Source organism: Rhinatrema bivittatum, chromosome 10 (genome assembly GCF_901001135.1).
Source record: "Rhinatrema bivittatum chromosome 10, aRhiBiv1.1, whole genome shotgun sequence".
Lineage (NCBI taxonomy): Eukaryota > Metazoa > Chordata > Amphibia > Gymnophiona > Rhinatrematidae > Rhinatrema > Rhinatrema bivittatum.
In genome coordinates this window covers 101293937-101314027 of record NC_042624.1, presented here as the reverse complement: position 1 = coordinate 101314027, position 20091 = coordinate 101293937, and the positions used below count along the sequence as shown (strand labels likewise).

General features: G+C 42.9%; 1 protein-coding gene across 3 annotated transcripts in view; it reads left to right on the top strand.

The window, feature by feature from the left end:
- Positions 1-20091, top strand: part of CACHD1 (cache domain containing 1) — a 271565-nt gene that overhangs the window by 159187 nt on the left and 92287 nt on the right. For all 3 annotated transcript variants that reach the window (XM_029617727.1, XM_029617728.1, XM_029617730.1), the window contains 2 exons: positions 599-747; positions 14919-15025. In XM_029617727.1, the coding sequence (XP_029473587.1) occupies positions 599-747; positions 14919-15025 (256 nt within the window). The remainder of the gene's footprint in view (positions 1-598; positions 748-14918; positions 15026-20091) is intronic.

The window sequence follows — 20091 nt, the reverse complement described above, 5'->3', positions numbered from 1 at the left end:
ATTTTCTATGCATAAAGCTTGTTTTATGAGCAAGGAATATGTTTTGTATACAGAATTTTTTTATGTGCACGAATTGTTTTGTGTGCAGAAAATGTGTTTCAGCAGAAGATAATATTTGTATGCACTAAATATATTTTCTGCACATTAAACATGTTTTATGTATGCTAAGCATGACTCTTGCAACATTTTCCAGTTAGTGCACTTTTTAAAAGCTCCTGGTGCAGTAGCATACCGTTATCTTACTGCATCAGAGGTTTAACTCCGTTTTTACTATGTGAATAAAGATAGATGAGCTGAAATTTAGCTTGCATTTTCTACTCATATTTTATTACATCAGGCCCCTAAGAGTGCAGAAAATTGTGCTTACTGGTAAGATACAACTGTCTGTCTCCTAAAAGAACACATTTCAGCAGTCTGTTCACCTTTATTTTATTCGGTACAAATAATGAATATTGTTTAAACTGGCACATAGCAATTTTATTTAGGTAGGTCTGCTATCTTTAATTGTGTATGCATCACCTTAACCCTTTTAGAGTGGCTCTTCTGACAGATGATGCAAATGCTTGAAATTCATTTTCCATAATTTTTGTTCCCGTAGCTGGCCAAGAAAATCCGAGAGAAGTTTAATCGCTACCTGGATGTGGTAACCCGTAACAAGCAGGTGGTGGAAGCATCATACACTGCACACCTGACGTCCCCGCTCACAGCAATCCAGGACTGTTGCACTATTCCGCCTTCCATGATGGAGTGAGTATTCGTTAACCGACGCAGTCTGCAGCCTCTCTTAGGGGCCGATGCAATACAGTGCACTCAGCCGAGTGCACTGTTTAACCCATGTTTGGACAAGCATCTACAATCCCTTATGCTATAAGGCGATTAGCGCGTCCAAAACGTGTGTCCACCCCCCCTGCAAAACTAATAGCGCCCATCACATGCAAATGCATGTTGATGAGGCTATTAGCTAGTACCCCAGATATAAAAAAAAAAAAATGTTCGCTTAACATGCACATTTTAACACTCAAAAATGAACACCACCCCAGAATTGGTGTGTTAAGTTTTGAGGCACCTCAAGCCATGCTCAGAAGAGCAAAAAATACAGTTTATTTTTGTGGTTCCTCCTATTTAATATTGTTGCAGTTCTAAGCAAGAGGACCTACAGAAAGCTGCAAACCCCCCCCCCCCCCCCCAAAACAATAAAATTGACAGCAGACAGGTTAGGAAAAGGGAAGCTCAATTTACGATCATCCATTTTCCTAACCCTTGGCTGTATACGGGTTAGGAAAGCGGACGCTCAGAAAACTGAGCGTCCGCTTTCCTTCCCTGCACACAGCCACTTCTCCTGGGCACTAGGGATGCTCAAATTATCCATTTCGTGTCCCTTTTAGCACGCCAGCTCATTAGAATATTAGATTGAGCGCCCAAGAGAAGGGGATGTGCGCGCTTTCCAAAAGAAAAACGTGCGTCCAGGTTGGATGCACGTTATTTGCGTGCCTGATATTGCAACAGCCACTTATTGTGGCTGAAAATGAGCTTTGCTCAATCGCTAGGAAGTCATCAGTGTAAGAAGTTTTTCCTGTGGTGAGCATGAGGCACAAAGATTTGCAGGGCGCCCTGGGTAATTTTTTATTGCAGGTCGCCCTGGGTATTTTTCTATTTTTTTTTTAATATTTTCAGTGAAATCTTGGGAGGCGACTTCCATCGTGTGGGGGGGGAAACATGCAAAATGTGTTATAAAATTAAAATGTAAAAAATGTCCTCACAGCTAAAGTCTCCAGAGTGTATTCAGATAGTTTAGTGAAGACTGTTTTACTTGTTGAAATCTGAGTTTATGACAACAATTGAGGATGGAGTGACTGTGAACAGTAAGTAGAGGGCCCTTCAGGTTGGAATTATATTTTCCAAAGTGCCAGTTGCATGGGAAAATCTGCAGTTGCTGAGCCTGATGGCATGTCGAAGTGGGAAGAATATCAATTACAGTTATAGCTTGCATCTTTCGCTCCTTTTTTTTTTCTGATACATATTTTTGCATTTGAGATGTTTTGCCCTCATCCCTAAAGAAGGATAAACTATATATATATATATATATATATATATATATATATATATATATATATATATATTACACACACGGACAGCATACTCTTAGAATATAGAGCAGTAAGAAACGTTCTAAGCTGTTTATATTCGATAGAGAGAGTATACTGTTGAATATTAATTACTGTCAAGTTCTGTGCTTTGAAGGGGAAGCTGAAACGCATTTCCTTTTTATGCGCCTTTATGGCCCGAGGCAAAGGAATGGGGTTAAGCATAATAAATTGCTGTTCCTTGCCAGTAGAGTTGGCCTTTGTGTGCATTAACATGAACACTTATGCAATGAGTAAGCACAGTAGATATTGCTAGTTAGCTAGGCCTACTGGGTTTATCCCTAAAGGGGTCCATATGCCAACAACTAAATTCCGTCTAAGTATTCCTCAGGCCGGGTGCTCCAGGACGTTCTGGGAATTGACTGATAATTACATAAAGCACCTTGTAAAAAATAAATCTTAATTTTTTTAAAATTAAATAACTGAAGATCAGCAGTGCGACCATTTTTCAAAGTAATTGAAGCCAGTGTGTTGGGTCTCAGGAAATATTTTGGTGTTGGCTGCGATTTCCCCTTTACCAATGATTTTGAATCACTGCTAGCAGCTGTTCCATCTATAGGCTGCGTCCGTGGTGATTTTCTGCCAGGTCACCAACCCAGAACTTTTTGAACTTGCTTTCTATTCCCCCTTGGGACACAGTGGAAGGCAGAGGCTGTCAGTTCACCCAACCTGGTACCATCTTTTTAATTTAGAAAATTGCTGCCACACTCGCAATTTGCAAATTTGCGTGTGATAAATCTTAAGGGTTGGATCTTCGCCTGACTGTGAAACTCCAGCCTAAGACAGTAAGGAAAAAGACCTAGGCATTCGTGTTTTTTGGAGGGGGGGGGGCCAGCCTGGTTTGCTCAGTGGCATTGCTGGGCACAATGCTAAAATTATATCACCACATCCCTGCCTCTCTCAAAGTAGCTAACTGTTCCTTACAGATGGCATCATTTGTTAAACGTTCAAGAAGACTTGCCATTGCATGACCGACAGGTTATTCCACTGGAGAGTTCGTCGTGAGCAGTGAATAAATTGGGTGTAACCCTGGGGGGGTCTGTCTTCTGGCATTTGTGTGGGGAAGAACGTGAGCAGTAAGGCTTGAGTAGATAAAAGTTGGTTCATTCGGCGGTAGTCCCTAGCTTGGAACCAAAAAGTATAAATTCCAAGCTCCCCAGCTTGCAAGTGATGCCACGAGGAAAATGTGTGTACTCTGTGTTTCCTGTTTTTATGAATGTATTTATGTGCCTCGCCAAGACTTTGGATTGGTGAGTAATCAATATTTTTAAATAAAAATAAATAAGTAAATAAATAGGCGTTGCCTCTGATGGCCTGGTTGCTTTGTTTTGGAAGAAGACATCTGCCCATTGAGTTCCACCTTTTTCAAGCTAGCCAGGGTTTTGCCAATTACTAGTTTGACTTCCTGGGGGGGGGGGGGAGAGGGGAGGCGGGAACCTCACAAACAGTCCTGCATAGCTTAACACACAAGAGTTGTTTCCCAAGGTGACATAAATGAAGTCATTTTCTGGACCAAAGAAAGCAATACTCACATGGCAACGTGATTGGGCCTTTGTCCAGTTCCCTAACTCCCTACCTATCCTTCCTCTCTCTTCCCCGACCCCTAAACCACCCTAACTCAGCTAAACATTTTTTGTGTTTGAACTTACCTGCTCTAAGGAGCAGAAGTAAGTATCGTGCGCCAGCCCAGCTGGCTCCCGCCCCACCCAGACCTGCACCAGGCCCACTCCCTTTCAGACACCCGGCACTTCTGTGTGTACCGGGAGATAAGCATGTGGCTAGGCCCCTCTGAAAATGCGCTCAGTTTGCGCGCAGACCGGCCATGCGAATATCTGCTGGTATTGGCGCGCGCTGAGGATTTAAAATGCCCCCGATAGCCTTTAGCTTTTTTCCTAAAAACCTTAAGGGTAGATTTTAAAAGGTTCCACGTGGGCATACATGTGCGCGCGCTACACGGCACGCGCACATGTACACCTGATTTTATAACTTGCACGCGCAAGTTATAAAATCCAGGGTCGGAGTGCTCAAGGGGGTGCACCTTGCGCATGCTAAGCTGCACAGTCTTCCCCCGTTCCCTCCCCTTCCCCTAACCTTTCCCCCTAGCCATACACTAACCCCCCCCAAAATTTTTTTTTACCTTTTGCACCTGCCTCCGGGCAAATATGGCCGCTGTGCTGGGAGCCTGGCTCTGCCCCGGGTCTTACATGCTTCCCGCGGCTTTACGTGCGTCCTGGGGCCTTTTGAAAATAGGCCCGGCGTGTAACTTTTAAAAAAATCCAGCCCTTAATGTCTCTTTCCTCTCATATATTTACAGGCAAGCCATTCCACAGTTCAGGGTCAGCATATTAAAACATACGTTCACAAGTTGACTGTAATCTTGCAGTACACAGAGGAGGTACTGTTAACAAGCCCTTCCCAGCAGAATGCAATACTCTTTTGGGAACATAAGGATTAAGATTGTTTGCTAAAATACATTTTGCCTCTCCATACAATAGTTTATAGGTTATTACAAGCAATTTGAAACATGCTCTCCATTTGACTGGTAATGACTGAAGCGACACCAGAATTGGCGTAATGTGCTCAAACGATGGAATTCTTAGCAACGCTCTGGCGGCAGACTTTTGCAGCAATTGCAATGCCTGAACATGTGTTAGGAAGTCCCACCAGCAAACTGTTACAAGAATCAATTTGTGAAAACACTAAGGTTTGTACTACCATTCTGAACAATTCTTGTGAGAGGAAATCTCTTAAGAGCCTTCATCATTTTTAACTTGTAATATGCCTTTTTTTAAATTACATGTCAGAAGTGAGGCCTCATTGTTAACTTACTATCTATGGTAACCCCTAAATTTCTAGATTTAGAGACTACCTGCAGAGACTTCTTTTGAAATACCACTGGACCCAACATTCGGCTCGATACAGTAAGGCCGCGGTAAAAACAGTGCGGCAGTGTCAGGCGCACCCTTCCTCCCCGCACGCACAGTTCTCCTGACCTAACGCCTGATTCTCTCTTCTAATCGCATGCAAATGCATGCCGCGGCTGTGAAGCGTTAGGGAAGGGTTATGCCCACGCAACCCATTTTACTGTATAGGCGCTGTAACAGCGCCTATACAGTAACCTGGGTGCGCTGGTACCTGTCATTTCAAATGACATTTGAAATGACAGGCACCAGGAAGTGTAAAAAAGTGTAAAAAGTGTAAAAAACAAAAAACCTGTGTGTTATATAAAAAAAAAAACAATTTTAAATACCTGTCGGAGGGCCGTGGGTCCAGGCGGCCGGTGGGCGGCGGGCAGCCATCAGCGGCATCCGGTAGTCCCTTCTCCCTTCCTCCCTCCCTCCCCTGCCTGGATGAGCGCCAAAATCGCACGGGCGGGTCGGCAGCGGGGGGGGGGGCGGGGGGCGTGACGCCAAACGTCGTGACGTCACGTCTTCAGCAGCCAATTGCACGATTTTCCCGTGCAGGCGGCCATCTTTATTTTGCCACCTACCTGCCTGCCCGATCGAACACGCTGCCACTACTCGCTCCCCGGATCTCGCTGCCGCCCCTGGATCCTACTGCCCCCCCGGACCCCGCTGCTGCCTACCCGCCGCTCCCGGATCCTGCTGCCGCCCCCCCCCCCCCCCCCCCCCCCCCCCGCTGCCGACCCGCCCGTGCGATTTTGGCGCTCATCCAGGCAGGGGAGGGAGGGAGGAAGGGAGAAGGGACTACCGGATGCCGCTGATGGCTGCCCGCCGCCCACCGGCCGCCTGGACCCACGGCCCTCCGACAGGTATTTAAATTGTTTTATTTTTTTATATAACACACAGGTTTTTTGTTTTTAACACTTTTTACACTTACCATAGCAGGCCCGAGCCTTGCTACTTTTTCGTTTGTTTTTTTTTTTTGCTTCGGGAGGAGGGGACCGGACGGGGCTGCAGGAGACCGGACTGGACCAGGGCGGGTAAGCAATGTTTTTACCCTACACTACACTACACTAACTCCTACTAGGGGGAGGCGGTAAACTAGCAGGTTAAGGCCGCGGCAGAACAGCGGGTTACGGAGGAGATAATATCAGCGCCCGTTACAGTATCGCAGGGGAATAACTAATTCCTTCATTATACAGCTTTTTCGTTCATTTACATGCTGGGTGCGGAAAGGGTTTAGGAAGCGCTAAGGATGCGTGAAACTGGAGACTGTATCGCTGGATGGCCTTACTCGTCTGTATTGTGCGCTCCCAGCACGTTACAGACCGGGAATCTTTAACTCAACGTTACTGTATTGTTGTAGGCGCAATTTTCCTTATCCATATCAAAACGGTTTTGGCTATATTCAATGATTTATTATCATATAGCCAATCATATATTTCCTGCATTATGAATGTGAATTCTATGAACTGTTGTAATTGTCTAATAGAACAGTATAGAAATTATTTATTTATTTATCTTATGAAAATTTCCATCAGGAAAGCATCCCACCTTATCACATGGTACCAAACATTAAATGTCAAATCAATATAACATCATATGGGTAACCCACAGGTATAATTCTAGTGAATAAATAATATATTAAATAATATATTAAATTATACACAGGTATTTATATATTATTTATTAACCAAACATTAAATGTCATTGGCATACGTAAAATGTTTAAATCCCATCCCTTCCGATTTCTTTGCTAATGGGCTTACAGATATATTAAATATTACCGCAGATAATACGGACCCCTGTGGTATGCCAGACTCAGTTTTAACTCTGGAAGAGTAGCTTTTCTCAGAGTATACCTGCTGATATCTCCCAGACAAAAATGAATCAAACCATCTTAATGAGAATCCTGTTTCCTGAAGACAAAAAAGCATCAAGTCGTGGTCTGTAGTATCAAAGGCAGAACTTATATCCAACTGGACCAAAACACCAGCCTCACCATGATCAGGGGTAGCATACAGCAGGCCGGGGCAGGTGAGCGGGGGCTGGGGGAAAGCTTGCCGCCTACCCTTACCCCTGCCTCTACCGCAGGGGTCAGGGTAGGCGGTAAGTTTGCAGGTTAAACGCGCGACAAAACAGCAGGGAAAACTAACGATAGTCGGGGTGCGGGTTACGGGATGCTAGGGAATAGCTAATTCGCTCGTTTGCATGCAATATCGAGCTAATTCGCTCGTTTGCATGCAATATACATGCCGCGGGCGGAAGGGGTTGCCCGGGGAATTTAGGACGCGGTAGGAGTAGGTTAAAGGGGATTCGGGATCGCAGGAAGGGCTAACGCGGCCGGAACGTGAGTTAAAAGCGGCTTAGGAGCAGGGTAAACGCGGCCGCACTTTACAGGATAGGCCTGAAAGAAAGTAAAAGTAATTCCACACTATGAGCCTTCATAAAACCATATTGATAATTAGCCAAAACATCCTATTTAGGTATTTATCCAGTTGTAATAGAACACATTTGTCAATAATTTTACTCTGTGTTTTTAAGTTGGAACTGAATGGTAGTCAATTAATCGGACGCACTGCAGCATCTTTCAGAGATTCGGGTAACATACCTTCCAACAGAGATTTACTTACTGTAAGTTGAATAACATTATAGATAGGTTTTTCCAATCCCTTAAGTGCTAGAAACAGGCATGGGTCTAGTGTACGATGTGCATTATGCAACTTCCCTATTACTGACGCTATCTCTGGTAATGAAACATAGGGAAAACTCTGTCCAACTGGAATTAGATCAATATCAAAAGATACACCTCTGCCGCGAACTGCTATACTAAACAAAAACAATCAAGAGCTTACGCTCTGTCGCTGAGCAATTGAATAAACTTTTGAATGAATAATGTGTGTACTGAAATTATTTTTAATAAAGTAAATACCTACACTACCAATGGTGAAAATTTTTTTTTTTTTTTTTTTTTAATCATATATGTGAATTTAAAAATATTAAGTGGAGTCAGAGAAAGGTTTCATACATGGTGTAGGTGCCCCGCACCTCCGTAAGGTGAACTTATAATCATCAACCTTCCTCCTCCTCCTCAATGAACTTTTAACGATTATTTTTTGAAAATTTTCTATGTGAACTTGTGTTGTCCCTAACAACACCTAAAGGACTCTTCCGTGGCAATACTATTTTTAAATGCGTGACTGCAAGGATTTACTCCATAATACTCAATGAGAATGTCAATAAAGGGTATAAAAACAGACTTCCCCGATTTTGGTTGGTGTGTCCATCTTCTTATAGGTTATCCCAACATGTTTCAGACAAGAATGCCTTTCCTCAGGGAATTCGATGTTTGCCAGGACCAACTTCACAGAGTCTGCAGCCCTCTCCTCGACGGTTTCTCCTGAGCTCGAGATGTTGTGCCACAAGGCGATCTTCCTCTGTCGATCGTCGGGAAGAATAACCTAACAGGTGAACTGGCTCCTTATATATGTGACTGCTGGGGCTGAAAGCAACCAATGAGACGCTTCAACGTTGCAACAAGGTTAATGACGTTACAATCGGACCTGCTAGAGAACTCGCTCAAAGTGTTGGTAATGCAATACACGGACCTGAGAGAAGCACTCTGAGCTGTCAAAATTGTAAACAGCGGAAGCCCGCCTCCAAACTTTAAAGGTGCAAACAATTTTTTAGTTAGAGCGAAATTAGAAATTGGAATTAGAGCCAGCACCTTGCAAAGCCCTGCTTATGCTATCACTGCTGTTAAACTGAGAATGAATATTCCTTACTTTATTCTCAAAATAAACAGCAAAATCATTACTGCTTGGTAAACCAACAACTTGTGGATCTACTTTTGTTGTCAATCTCCGCACTATCGAGAAAAGTTCATGTGGATGGTTCAGAGAATTCTTCATCTTCTTACTAATATAAGCCTTTTTCCTCTCTAAATATTCTCTCCTGTAACTCTTGAGCATGTCCAAGTAAATACCTTTAAGCGTATTTACATTTTCTCTCCTCCAAGCTCTTTCAGCCTTACTTACGTACCTCCTTTCTTTTGCTCCTTAGTGTACCTCATTGCACGTTTGCAAGGGCATCTTAACTTTTACATCCTTTGCTGGTGCCAGCTTGTTATATGTTTGTGAAAATGAAGAATCCTAGATATTCATCAACTCGTCTACAGTCATACAGTCGCTATATCCTTTACTTTAAAACCTCATCAACCACTGATTGCATACCCTTGTTAAATAAATCCATATTCAGAGATGATCTCACTGTTATAAAATCATTTTTCATACAATGCATTTGATCATCAGGAAGCTTTACACAGAAACAGTACTAAAAAGTGGTCAGACCATAAAACCTCAAATACCTTTTAAATCTCCACATTCATTTTCCACTTCTCATGAACAAGTAAAACATCCAATATATGAACTGCTTTAGATGTTGGTACTGAAATAAACTGTGCAGTATTCATTGAAGACATCACCATCAACAGCTCTTTTGTATAGGGTGAAGCGGCATCATCTGTATGAACATTACAGTCTCCCGTTATTATCAGACGTTCATATTGCATTTGCAAGTAAACCAAATGGTCTGTCATATTTATAACATCAGACATTACCATGCCCAGTGGCCAATATATTAAGCAAAAAACCCAATTAAAACAGACTCTATTGAGGAAAAAAATGTAAAATCCAAACATTGAAGAGGCAACTAACTTCTGTATATCATCAGAACTCCTCTACCTCTTCCATGGACACGGGCCTGTTCAATATATATAAAGCCCTATGGGCAAAGTTGATTAAGCAAAACATTATTGGCCTGATTTTACAAGGGCTGCGCACATAAAAACGGGGGGAGGGGATGCGCGTGGCTGCGCTTTCCGGCATGCATTTTAGAATGGGCCCGGCCATGCGCAGAAGTGCCGGGCCCTGAAAAAGGGGGGGGGGGGGCGTGGTCAGCACCAATAGCCGCTTACTACTGCTCAAAGGTGCAGGTAAGTTCAAAAATTAAAAAAAAAAATTAAAAAATAGGTTAGTTAGGGTAGGTTTATGAGTTGGGGAGAAGAGGTAGGAAGGGTAGGGTTAGGGATAGGAAAGTTCCTTCCCAGTCCGCTCCTTAATTGGGGCAGACTGGGAGGGAACTGGGGGAGGCCCGATTGCGTCACCGCGCATATTTTTCTAAAATCCACCCCCTCCCCCATGCGCGGAGCAGGCCACCCACCTGTACATGCGCGCGCGGACATGAAAATCCAGCGCGCATGTGTGTGCGGGACCGGTATTTTACAACATGCACCCGCCAACGAATACATGTTATAAAACAGCCGTGTCCATGTGCGTACGCGCTCCTTTTAAAATTGACCCCTATGTGCATAATGCTATGACTCAGTTACAAAAAATGTATCCAAATTATGCTATTGAATTATGTCATGAATATATTACTCCTTATTTCTTACAGATCTAGCATTGACATATCCTGCTGATAACTGTCGAGATTGGGTATGCTAGTAATCCTTTCCATAGTTAAATTTTTTTTATAACGTAACGGTATTAATACCCTCTCTCTACTGGAAAACCTCCCATTTACGGATAAATAAATGTTTCTCAAACATCTCTCACTGGGTGAATCACTGCCAAGGCAGGTATGGTGTGAGAGAGAAAAATCTAAAATGGCAGACTTTTAATGTTAGTTTTTTATACCATTTTAGTTATGTCTTGCATTTTTATGTAGCCGACTTGGTAGGGGGGGAGGCGGTTGTTTCATTATTTTCAACATAGGTTAGTGCCTTGGTTTGCTACAGTGACTGACATTTGTTTTCATTTAGACAGATGAGGCATTCATTCCTCTTTCTATAACTGGCTTGTCTTTGCTCGTGTACCATGGTCCTAACAAACGGCAAACAATCGCATTGAAAGTGGCCCTTTAAAAGTATATGATTCTAAAAGTTTGTCATGAGGTGGTTTAGCACAGAAGATGGGACTGTGCCTGTCTTTAAAGATCTGGGGGTTTTTTAAAATTAAAAACAGTACGAAAAATGTATTCTTGCCAGGAGAGTGCTCAAGTCAGACACACCATGTCTTACAAAGAACATTAACAAGGGGAAAGAGCACAGGGAGGGAATGCACCGAGATGGCTTCCGTGGGAATAGAGGGCACAGCTGCAAACATACAAAATATGTTATAGAAGTAACACACGACAGCGGTCCCCGATGAGCCACGCATTGACCCTTACATCAAGACAAGTGTAAATTCCTGATAGGCCATACTTTTCTTTGAAAGCCCTGCCACATCAGTTCTTTCACCCAGCAGCAGAAAGATATGAAATATTTATGTTTCGGATATTTTAACTACATTTTTCTTTGCATATGTATCTGTTGCGCCTATATATCTTTAAAAATGCATGTCAGGCATTCATATTGTTGTGATAACATTGGTAAAAGCATATACATGCCATATTCTAGTCAAATAGTTTTAAACATAAAATGAGGAAATAAAATAACATAAACATAGTAGATGCACCTCCCCTCCCCCCCTCCAAAGCGGATGTACAATTGCCGCCTTTTATATATTCACCTTATTTTTATTATTTTTTTAAACTGTTATTCTGAAGATGTTGATTTATGCAGAATAGAGGCTGAATGGTGCTCAATTGGAGCTCAGTTGAACATGGTTTTCATGTATGATTCAAAGCGTCTGCAAATTTATTTTATCTCGTACGTTTGCTGATCTCCTGCTTGTAAATCCTGTTGAAGGAGAATAAAAATGACTGCAGCCTGATGGGAATTAAATGTCTGAAGTTCAAAGCAGTTTGCACATCATAGCAAACGTCAATCAAGTGAACATCTTGCAAGCCAGGCAGGGAGCGAATTTCTCCATGGGGAAGAGATCAAAGTGGGAGTCACAGCTCTGTTATTCCCCTTGGGATGCAGTTTCGATCAGATGTTCATTAAAGTGGATTCAGAAGGCAGGATTTTTTTTTTTTCCCTCAAAAAAATAACTTCTCTTGAAACTGAATTTCAGCTGGCTTTTTGATCTCATGAAAGTTGGTGAGGGAGCCAATTACAGCTATATATATATATATATATATATATATATACTTTTTCCTAGTGAATGTGATTCTAGAGGACTATGAAAATATTAATTTTGTTATTCTCACATCTGTCATTTTGTTAGTATCTATCTTAGACTAAAATGAGCAGAAAACTGGAGGTATGTAATAATTTTGGCTTATGTTAAATAGTGTTTGCTTTGGTAGGTGGTTTTATCAGTTCTGTATTCTTGGGTATAATCTTGTTGCTCAGTATGCCATGTTCTATTATTTTGGCATTCAAAAAATTATGGGTTCCTCTGTTTATATATGTTTAGCTGGTCCATGCCAAAAATAACACAGTTCATTTAGAAATGGAATTATAAACATAGGAAAAGAATATGTTGGCAGATAAGGGGACCACAGGGCCCATCTAGACTGCCAAAGCTACCCCCTCTCGCAGTTCCATAGACTGAAGTTGATTTCTGGCATTCCTCAACTTCTTGTAGCTGGGGCTCTTCTGTGTTTATACAATCCTTCTTTAAAATCTGTTACTGTTGTTGTATCCACCATTTTCTCTGGAAGGCCTTTCCATGCATTCCCTATCCCTAATAAAATTAGGATGCAGCAGCTCGGGATCCCTTGAGAGCCAGTTGGCCGTTAATCACAGCTATGTTTGGCCTTAGTTTCCAGCGTCATAGGTCAGATTCCTCTCTCTTGCCAGTGATATTATGAAGAAAGAGTTGGCCTGCAATGCAGGAAGATGAGACAAGAAGCTAAAGTAGTTGCTATCCAGCTGCTTCCCCCACCCACCCAGAGCTTTTAACTGCTTTGAGCTTGCACTGTTATAAATCCATTTTTTTGGTGACGTCATGTGCCAGTGTCTTCCAGGTCCAAGTCTCCTGCATTCCATCGTATGGCTCTGGTTCCACCACGTGACGATCCTGTGTCTAAAGTCTGAGGTTCAAAAGTCTCGGACTGAAGTTAGCGTAACATTGGAGAAAACAAATAAAAAAAAAAAAAATCCACTCTGTCCCTTCAGACTTAACGCCAACGGGATAACCCAGAGCTTTGCGCAGTCCCTTAGGAAAACAGGTCTAAAACACACAGTTCCAAATACTTAGCTCAGCTGCCTCAAGGTAACCTGGATCTTTCAACTCCTTCCTGGTAAACACAATTCAAAATACACACAGGTAGAAGAGGCTTGAACCTTACCTACCAGGCTTCTTTCCATCTACCCTTTCTGACACAATTGCCTCCCAGCAGAAAGAGGGTGTGTCTGCAGTCTCCATCCATCTCGTTTGAGACTCCGTCCCCCATCAGCCAGAGTCCCAAGTTTTTTGCCTCATAGCATATTGGGAATTGTAGTTTTACTCTCCGCTTTTTCTATTGGGAGGTAGTTATCTGCTGCCTGCTCACCCCATTTTACTCTTTGTTTGTACCCTTTCCTGGCTGTATACACAATATATATGTATATTCCATCATAATTGCCCCAGTTTCACAGTAAAAACTTATAGAAGGCTGCTGAAATGCAATGCATATTTGAATAATGTTGCAAATAATTATGAGTTAACAAATTCAGTTTTTAATTAGTCTCTATTCATCCATCCTGTTTGGTATTTCCCAACCCTAACCTTATCACTAGTGTTCAATGATTTGGCCTCCAAATGAGGCGGTAACCAAGACGTCTGACGGATTACCTAATGGGACAGTATAGAGGAGGCTATGGTGGAGGTAGTTTTGACCACAACTTTTAAATCTTTGTCCTTTTCTCAATTACTTTATTTGTTGGAAAGGTGTGCCATTGCAGTAATGGTTTGTGGATGGACAAAGCAGAAAAAAACCCCTTTCTTCCAGAACTAACAGGCCAATACAGTAAAAGTTGCGGGAAAGCAACTGTGTGCGCGATTTAGTATGCAAATGAGGGCCCACGGTAAAAAGAGGCGCTAGGGACAGTAGCACGTACCTAGCGCCTCTTTTTTGACAGGAGCGGCGGCTGTCAGCGAGTTTAACAGCCGACGCTCAATTTTGCCGGCATCAGTTCTCAAACCCGCTGACAGCCACAGGTTCGGAAACCGGACGCCGGCAAATTTGAGCGTCCGGTTTTCAAGCCGCGGGCTGATTTAAAATTTTTTTTTTCTAATTTTTAATTTTTTACTTTTGGGACCTCCGACTTAATATCGCCATATTAAGTCGGAGGTTTTACAGAAAAGCAGTTTCCCGGTGCTGGTAGAAATTAATGCCTACCTTTGGGTAAGCGCTAATTTCTGAAAGTAAAATGTGCGGATTGGCTGCACATTTTACTTACTGAATCGCGGGGGAATAACTAATAGGGCCATCAACATGCATTTGCATGTTGTGGGCGCTATTAGTTTCGGGGGGGGGGGTTGTCCGCGCGTTTTTGACGCTCTATTACCCCTTACTGAATAAGGGTTAATGCGGGTTAACAGTGCATTCCGCCGGAGCGCACTGTACTGTATTGGCCTGTAAGTCCAGCACTACTCCAAACTGCCAACAGATGGTGCAAGAGTGCCTGGCCCCCCCCCCCCCCCCCCCCCCCCCCGTGCTCTCCCAAGCTTGATCCCAGAAGCAAAAATACAACATCAGTTATAAATCAAAATCTAATTTCCTGCATCATAATATTGACCACTAAATCATCAGCTAGTCTTCTATTGATTTGTAGCCTAGACGACAATTCTTGACCGTAACGTTTGCATACTGAACAGTGTAAGCCTGTTAATTTTATTGTGGTGATTTTAGTGCATGAGACTGCGTGCACTGCCTGCCTTAGAGCTTGCCTTAAACATTTTGAATAATTTTACATTTGTAACTTTTACAATTGTTTCAGGTTCGATGGGAACTTCAACACTAATGTTTCTAAGACTATCAGCTGCGACAGGCTATCCACAACTGTCAATAGTCGAGCATTCAATCCTGGACGGGATTTAAACTCTGGTAAGGAGCTTTGCTTATTTTTGTTGTTTTAGTGTGCTTGAGTGGCACTCAATAGACTCTGTGGAGAGTGCTATGGCAACAGCTTCCAGCTCCCTCAAGCTACTTTGCTGGTGCAGCTTGAGATTTCATGATTGACAGATGACTTTTGGATTATTTCCCATTTGCTCTCTTTTTACCATGAACTCAAGGGGTTGTGTCTTTTTTTTTTTTTTTTTGGCCCTGCAGTTTCCTCTTGCATCTTTGGCCTTCCAGCTTAATTGCAATCAGCCTTTATTGGGCTATGGCACGCATGATCCTTCATTTGCACCCACCCAGGACATTTTTTCCCTTAGTTTTATATCCTGATATTGCAGGCACGGTCTTCAGTCAGAGGCCATAAGCGATGGTGCCCTAACCGTGCCTAACATGGATCATAAGCCTGGCCATTAGATGCAGCTGTGGAGCAGTGGCAGAGACTCCGTCACCTCAGGGGCCGTGAACGCTGCCTCCACAGCATCCCAAGCCCTGATCTCCCAGGGAGATATAGACATGGTCTGGGGGAATCAAACCCAGATCCCTCCACGTGATAGTATGCTTGTCACTAGGCCAGTCCGTGAGCCTGAGCTTGATTTTAAAATTGTTTCATTTGTTCTTATGCTCATAGTTTTTTTTTATTTTTTATTTTTTTATTTTTATTAATTTTCAAACTACAAATAATTCATGAAATACTTGAACAGAAACCAAACAGAATTATTGCAGCTAATCTAATTAACAAAAACAAATATAACAAGAAATATAGCCGTAATGATCAGCATATAGTCCACAGTTGGGGGAGCAATTTAATATAATTCATATACAAACAAAGGAAACGCCCCAAATAAATTGAAACGACATAAATCAACCCTATGGAATAGCTTCTTTTTCTCTCACAAATCTTTCAAGCTGCTTAGCATGAAAGAAAATAAATTTAGAACCAGCCAATTTTATATGACGTTTCCAAGGAACTCTAAGCATCCAAGGCTAAAAGTCTTTGTCTTTTCTGAAGGAATATTTTCTGTCTAAGCCATGTAGATCTAGTGACATCAGGGAAATCATCCAGTCTCTTCCCCCCCAAAAAAGACTTCTCTTGAAGCCTAAAGAAAACTTTAGAATTCGATCATGACCAAAGCAAAGACATTTTTTCCCCAATTCCTGTCCCTTCTTCCGTTGCAGTGCCAGGGTTAAGATACTTTTCCAACCAGCTGGCCAGAGTTCATCGCTCGCGGTACTGAAATTGCTGGCTATGCGCATTCTCTCTATGCTGCTACAGCTCTCTGAAAGTGGCAGCGCCTCCCACTGGTAGCTTCGTGGAGATTTGCCACAAATGGAAGGACAATCCTTGCGCTAAGAGTGAAAAGCCCCTCCTGCTGAGGAAGATATTCTAAAAGTGCTCTGTTACTCCCTCCCCCCCCCACCAAGAGAAAAACTTGAAACCCAGAAAATAGCTCTGTTCCTCCTACTCCTCTTCATCTGTTTGTTTTTCCCCAGAACAACAAATGTGTGCTTTTGCAGTGTTTCCCCGTTTTTTTTTGTTTTTTTTTTACATTTCTTAACTCCCCTTTCCACAAGTGCCCAAGGTGTGAAGTACAACTGTCCAGAACCATGGGGGGAGGGGGGGGGTCCTCAACCTAGTCCTTGGGAAACCCCCAGCCAGTTTGTATGCACTGCCTCCATGGTATGTCATACATATTCATTGTGGGTATCCTGAAAACCAGACTGGCTGGGCATGCCCCGAGGAATGAACTGAGAAACCACGCCAGAACAATAAATTATCGGCAACAAAACCGAAAACAAAATCGGTGATGTAAAGTAAAGAGCATCACAGGCCCACAAGCCATTTTCCACAGTTCCTGATTAATTTAACAGGAGCCATGGTTTTCCTCAAATTGGATGGGTGGTAGAGCTGTCCAGCTTCATCCATAGTAAGGTTTGTGATGGTGGTGGTGATGGTTTTGAATTCTGCCTTGAGCAGTAGGCGCTGCTGCTTGAAACGGTCTGTCGTTGATACGTCACTGATGTGCTGACTTAGACCTCATCTGTTGGGTCACATACATAAAACTGCAGGAGTGCTTTTATTTCTCTGTTTTTAGACTTGGATGGTAACCTTGGGATTCAGGTTACTACAGAGTGACTTCCGGCGCAACAGGCTTTGTTACCTAGGTTTTGTAATGCATGGAGCACACGGAATAGGGCAAAAATCTACACCTCACACTAGAATAAATCAACAAGTTGAGTTTACTCACCTCATTGGATCCTAACGTATAGACCAGTCTTTGGTGAGGTTCTTGCTACGTTCTTCTTCATTGTGATGACTGAAACCAAATAAATATGGGCCTTGCTCTTCTAATGTTTATAATATGTGCATTTTAGCAAAACATCCAGACCATTCATACAGAACTGAGTAAGAGGAAAGCTGAAACGTAACTAGAATGTTTTTTTTACATGTAGAAATAGCTTTTAAATAGGTCACTGGAATGTATGACACTTTAGTTAACATTTTCTTTGTGGTTTGTTTCTTTTTTATATTGGGAATGCTTGAGATAAAAGCTAATTTTATTTTAATTTTCGGGTGGGAATGACTAACAAACCAACTTGTGTGGCTGTAACACATTGATGCTCAGACTTCAGCATGCAGAAAGCCACTGTAGTAAAGACTCAAAACACACGTCCAGTAATTCTCTTTTTGAACTGTAAAATTCTGTCTAGTCTTCCTTACTGTTCTGTATAAAGGGGCAGCACTGAAGGCCCTGGGGAGCCGCGTGCTCCTGCTGAGCCACTGGCTGAGTTTTGCTTGCCCCAATGCTGGACTGCTGCTGTGGCTGAGAGCGCAATAGTGGGTAAGGCACGGAGGCACAGAGTAGCACGCAGGGTGATATTGTGTGGTATCTGGGGGGGGGGGGGGGTTCATATTGTTGATGGAAGGGCGAGGGGAAGAGGTGTGACATGGGGGAGAGGGAGCTTGCACCTGTATCACAACTGCATGGTCAAAGCGAATAGCAAGGGATGACCATGGTGATTGTTTTAAAAGTCCCTGCAATAAGAACATAAGAACATGCCATACTGGGTCAGACCAAGGGTCCATCAAGCCCAGCGTCCTGTTTCCACCAGTGGCCAATCCAGGCCATAAGAACCTGGCAAGGACCCAAAAACTAAGTCTATGGAGCAGATGTTTGTGGTTTGCAGCAACAAATTTCACACCGGCTCCAGTGGGGAGGGGGGGGGGGGGGAAGGGGGATACTGGATATCCCAACTGCATAACAAAAATGAAACATCTCTTAAGAATTATATTTTTAAACTCCAAGAAACAAACCTAATTTGATTGCAGTGTATGAGGACTAGTCTTCCTTTTCCTATTTACTAACGGTAGTTCTACATTTTTTTTTGGAGGGGGGAGTTTATTATCCTTTTAAACAAGGTCTGAGCAATCACTTTTTTTTCCAGACTGAGTCTCCTGTATCCTACTTAATTGATCTTTCAGTGTTTGGAAAGCGCTTTAAAAGTGATGGTGGTGTTGCACGACCCTTGCCTCCGGACAGCTTTGCAACTCACTGAGCATCATCCCCGCTACAAAAGAAATTTCTTCCAGAGACCCATAAATCTTTCAGTATCTTCACCTTGTGTTGCATAATTCAAGTCCGTGGTGGGAATCGTGCTTTGGGGCTTTTGGGTTTTTTTTTTTCTTTTTGTTTGTTTGTTTGTTTTGATAATGTTTATTCCACCAGCTTGCCTTCGATTTGTAGCGCAGGATTGATGTACGGCACCAGCAGGTATCACATGCCCATTGTTTATGTTGGGGAGATGTGCAGCAGCTCCAGGCACTTGGCTTCTGTTTATAAGCCATGGCCGGGGCTCTTCACAGCCTCGTTTCAATTTTATCTGTCAGCCTTGCACCGTAAAGAAAGACCATTTAGTTGTAAGCACTTTGAGGGTGATCATCCTCCTATGGTAAACACTGTGTGTGTTCAGAGGAGGATAGGAGATGTGACGCGCAGGAACCAGGGAAAAGGGAGTGCAGCATCGTGTCCCTCTGGGTGGGAAGAGGGCAAAAGTAAAAATTGTAAACAAAAAAAAAATCCAAAAATAAAAAGAGTGGATGGGGGTGGGAAAAGCGAGGGCATGGGAAGGGAATCCATCCTAGTGATGCCCTAAAAGGAACAGAGATGGACATTTCAAAGTCCTGCTTAAGAGCCTGGCAGAGTGTTGCCAACAGAGACGATGGACAGCTACAGACAGATCAGAAGAGAGCTGCTTGACACAGCCAGCCTTTTTTCAGATTGCAGGAGCATCCCAAAGTGGGTTTATGGCTCTCTATCTCCTTAAGAGGAAAGAAAAGAACTGAAAATATAAGGTAGTTCTCCTAGTTGTTTTTGTTTGTTTGGATTTTGTTTTTTGTTTTTTTGGAGGGTCAGGTGCACCCAGAACTAACAGTTCACACCCCAGCTATCAGTTAAGAAGGCAGATGAGAAATCGACTCTAATTAATGTGCCTGTTGTTCATATGTGCTAGTTTTATTATTTATTTTTTACAAATTTGTTCACAAAAATGATAGCAGATTTCTAGTTTTCTTTAAGGGGAAGTCATACAGAAATTATTATTTTTTTTTTGTTTTACATAATGTTGGTAGCATCTTCTGTGGGCTTTGTGCCGGGGAGGAAGGGGGGGTGTCCTAGTATTTTTCATATTTTGAGGCTTAAATTGTGCTCTATTCCATTTCAGTTAGAGTGTTTGTTATAATCCTCCGCTAGGTATTGATGGTCAGGACCAGATTTACCTTTTTAAGTTCCCCCTAGTTGTGCAGGATGGGGAGGCTTCCCCTCCTAGAATATGGGGATGGGAGAGTCCCCCCTCCAAGGATGGTAAGGAGCAGGTGCTTTCCTGCAAACATGTGTGCTTGGTGGCCCTTCCTCACAAGCACTGCGTGGCCTGCTCAGTAGCACCCCCACCAGACCACAACCCCCTTAAAGGTGCAAGAGCAAGCAGACAACGATTCTAATTTTACAGTGCTCTGAATGCCTCCAGCCCACAATCCCCTGCATCTTTAAGGAGGC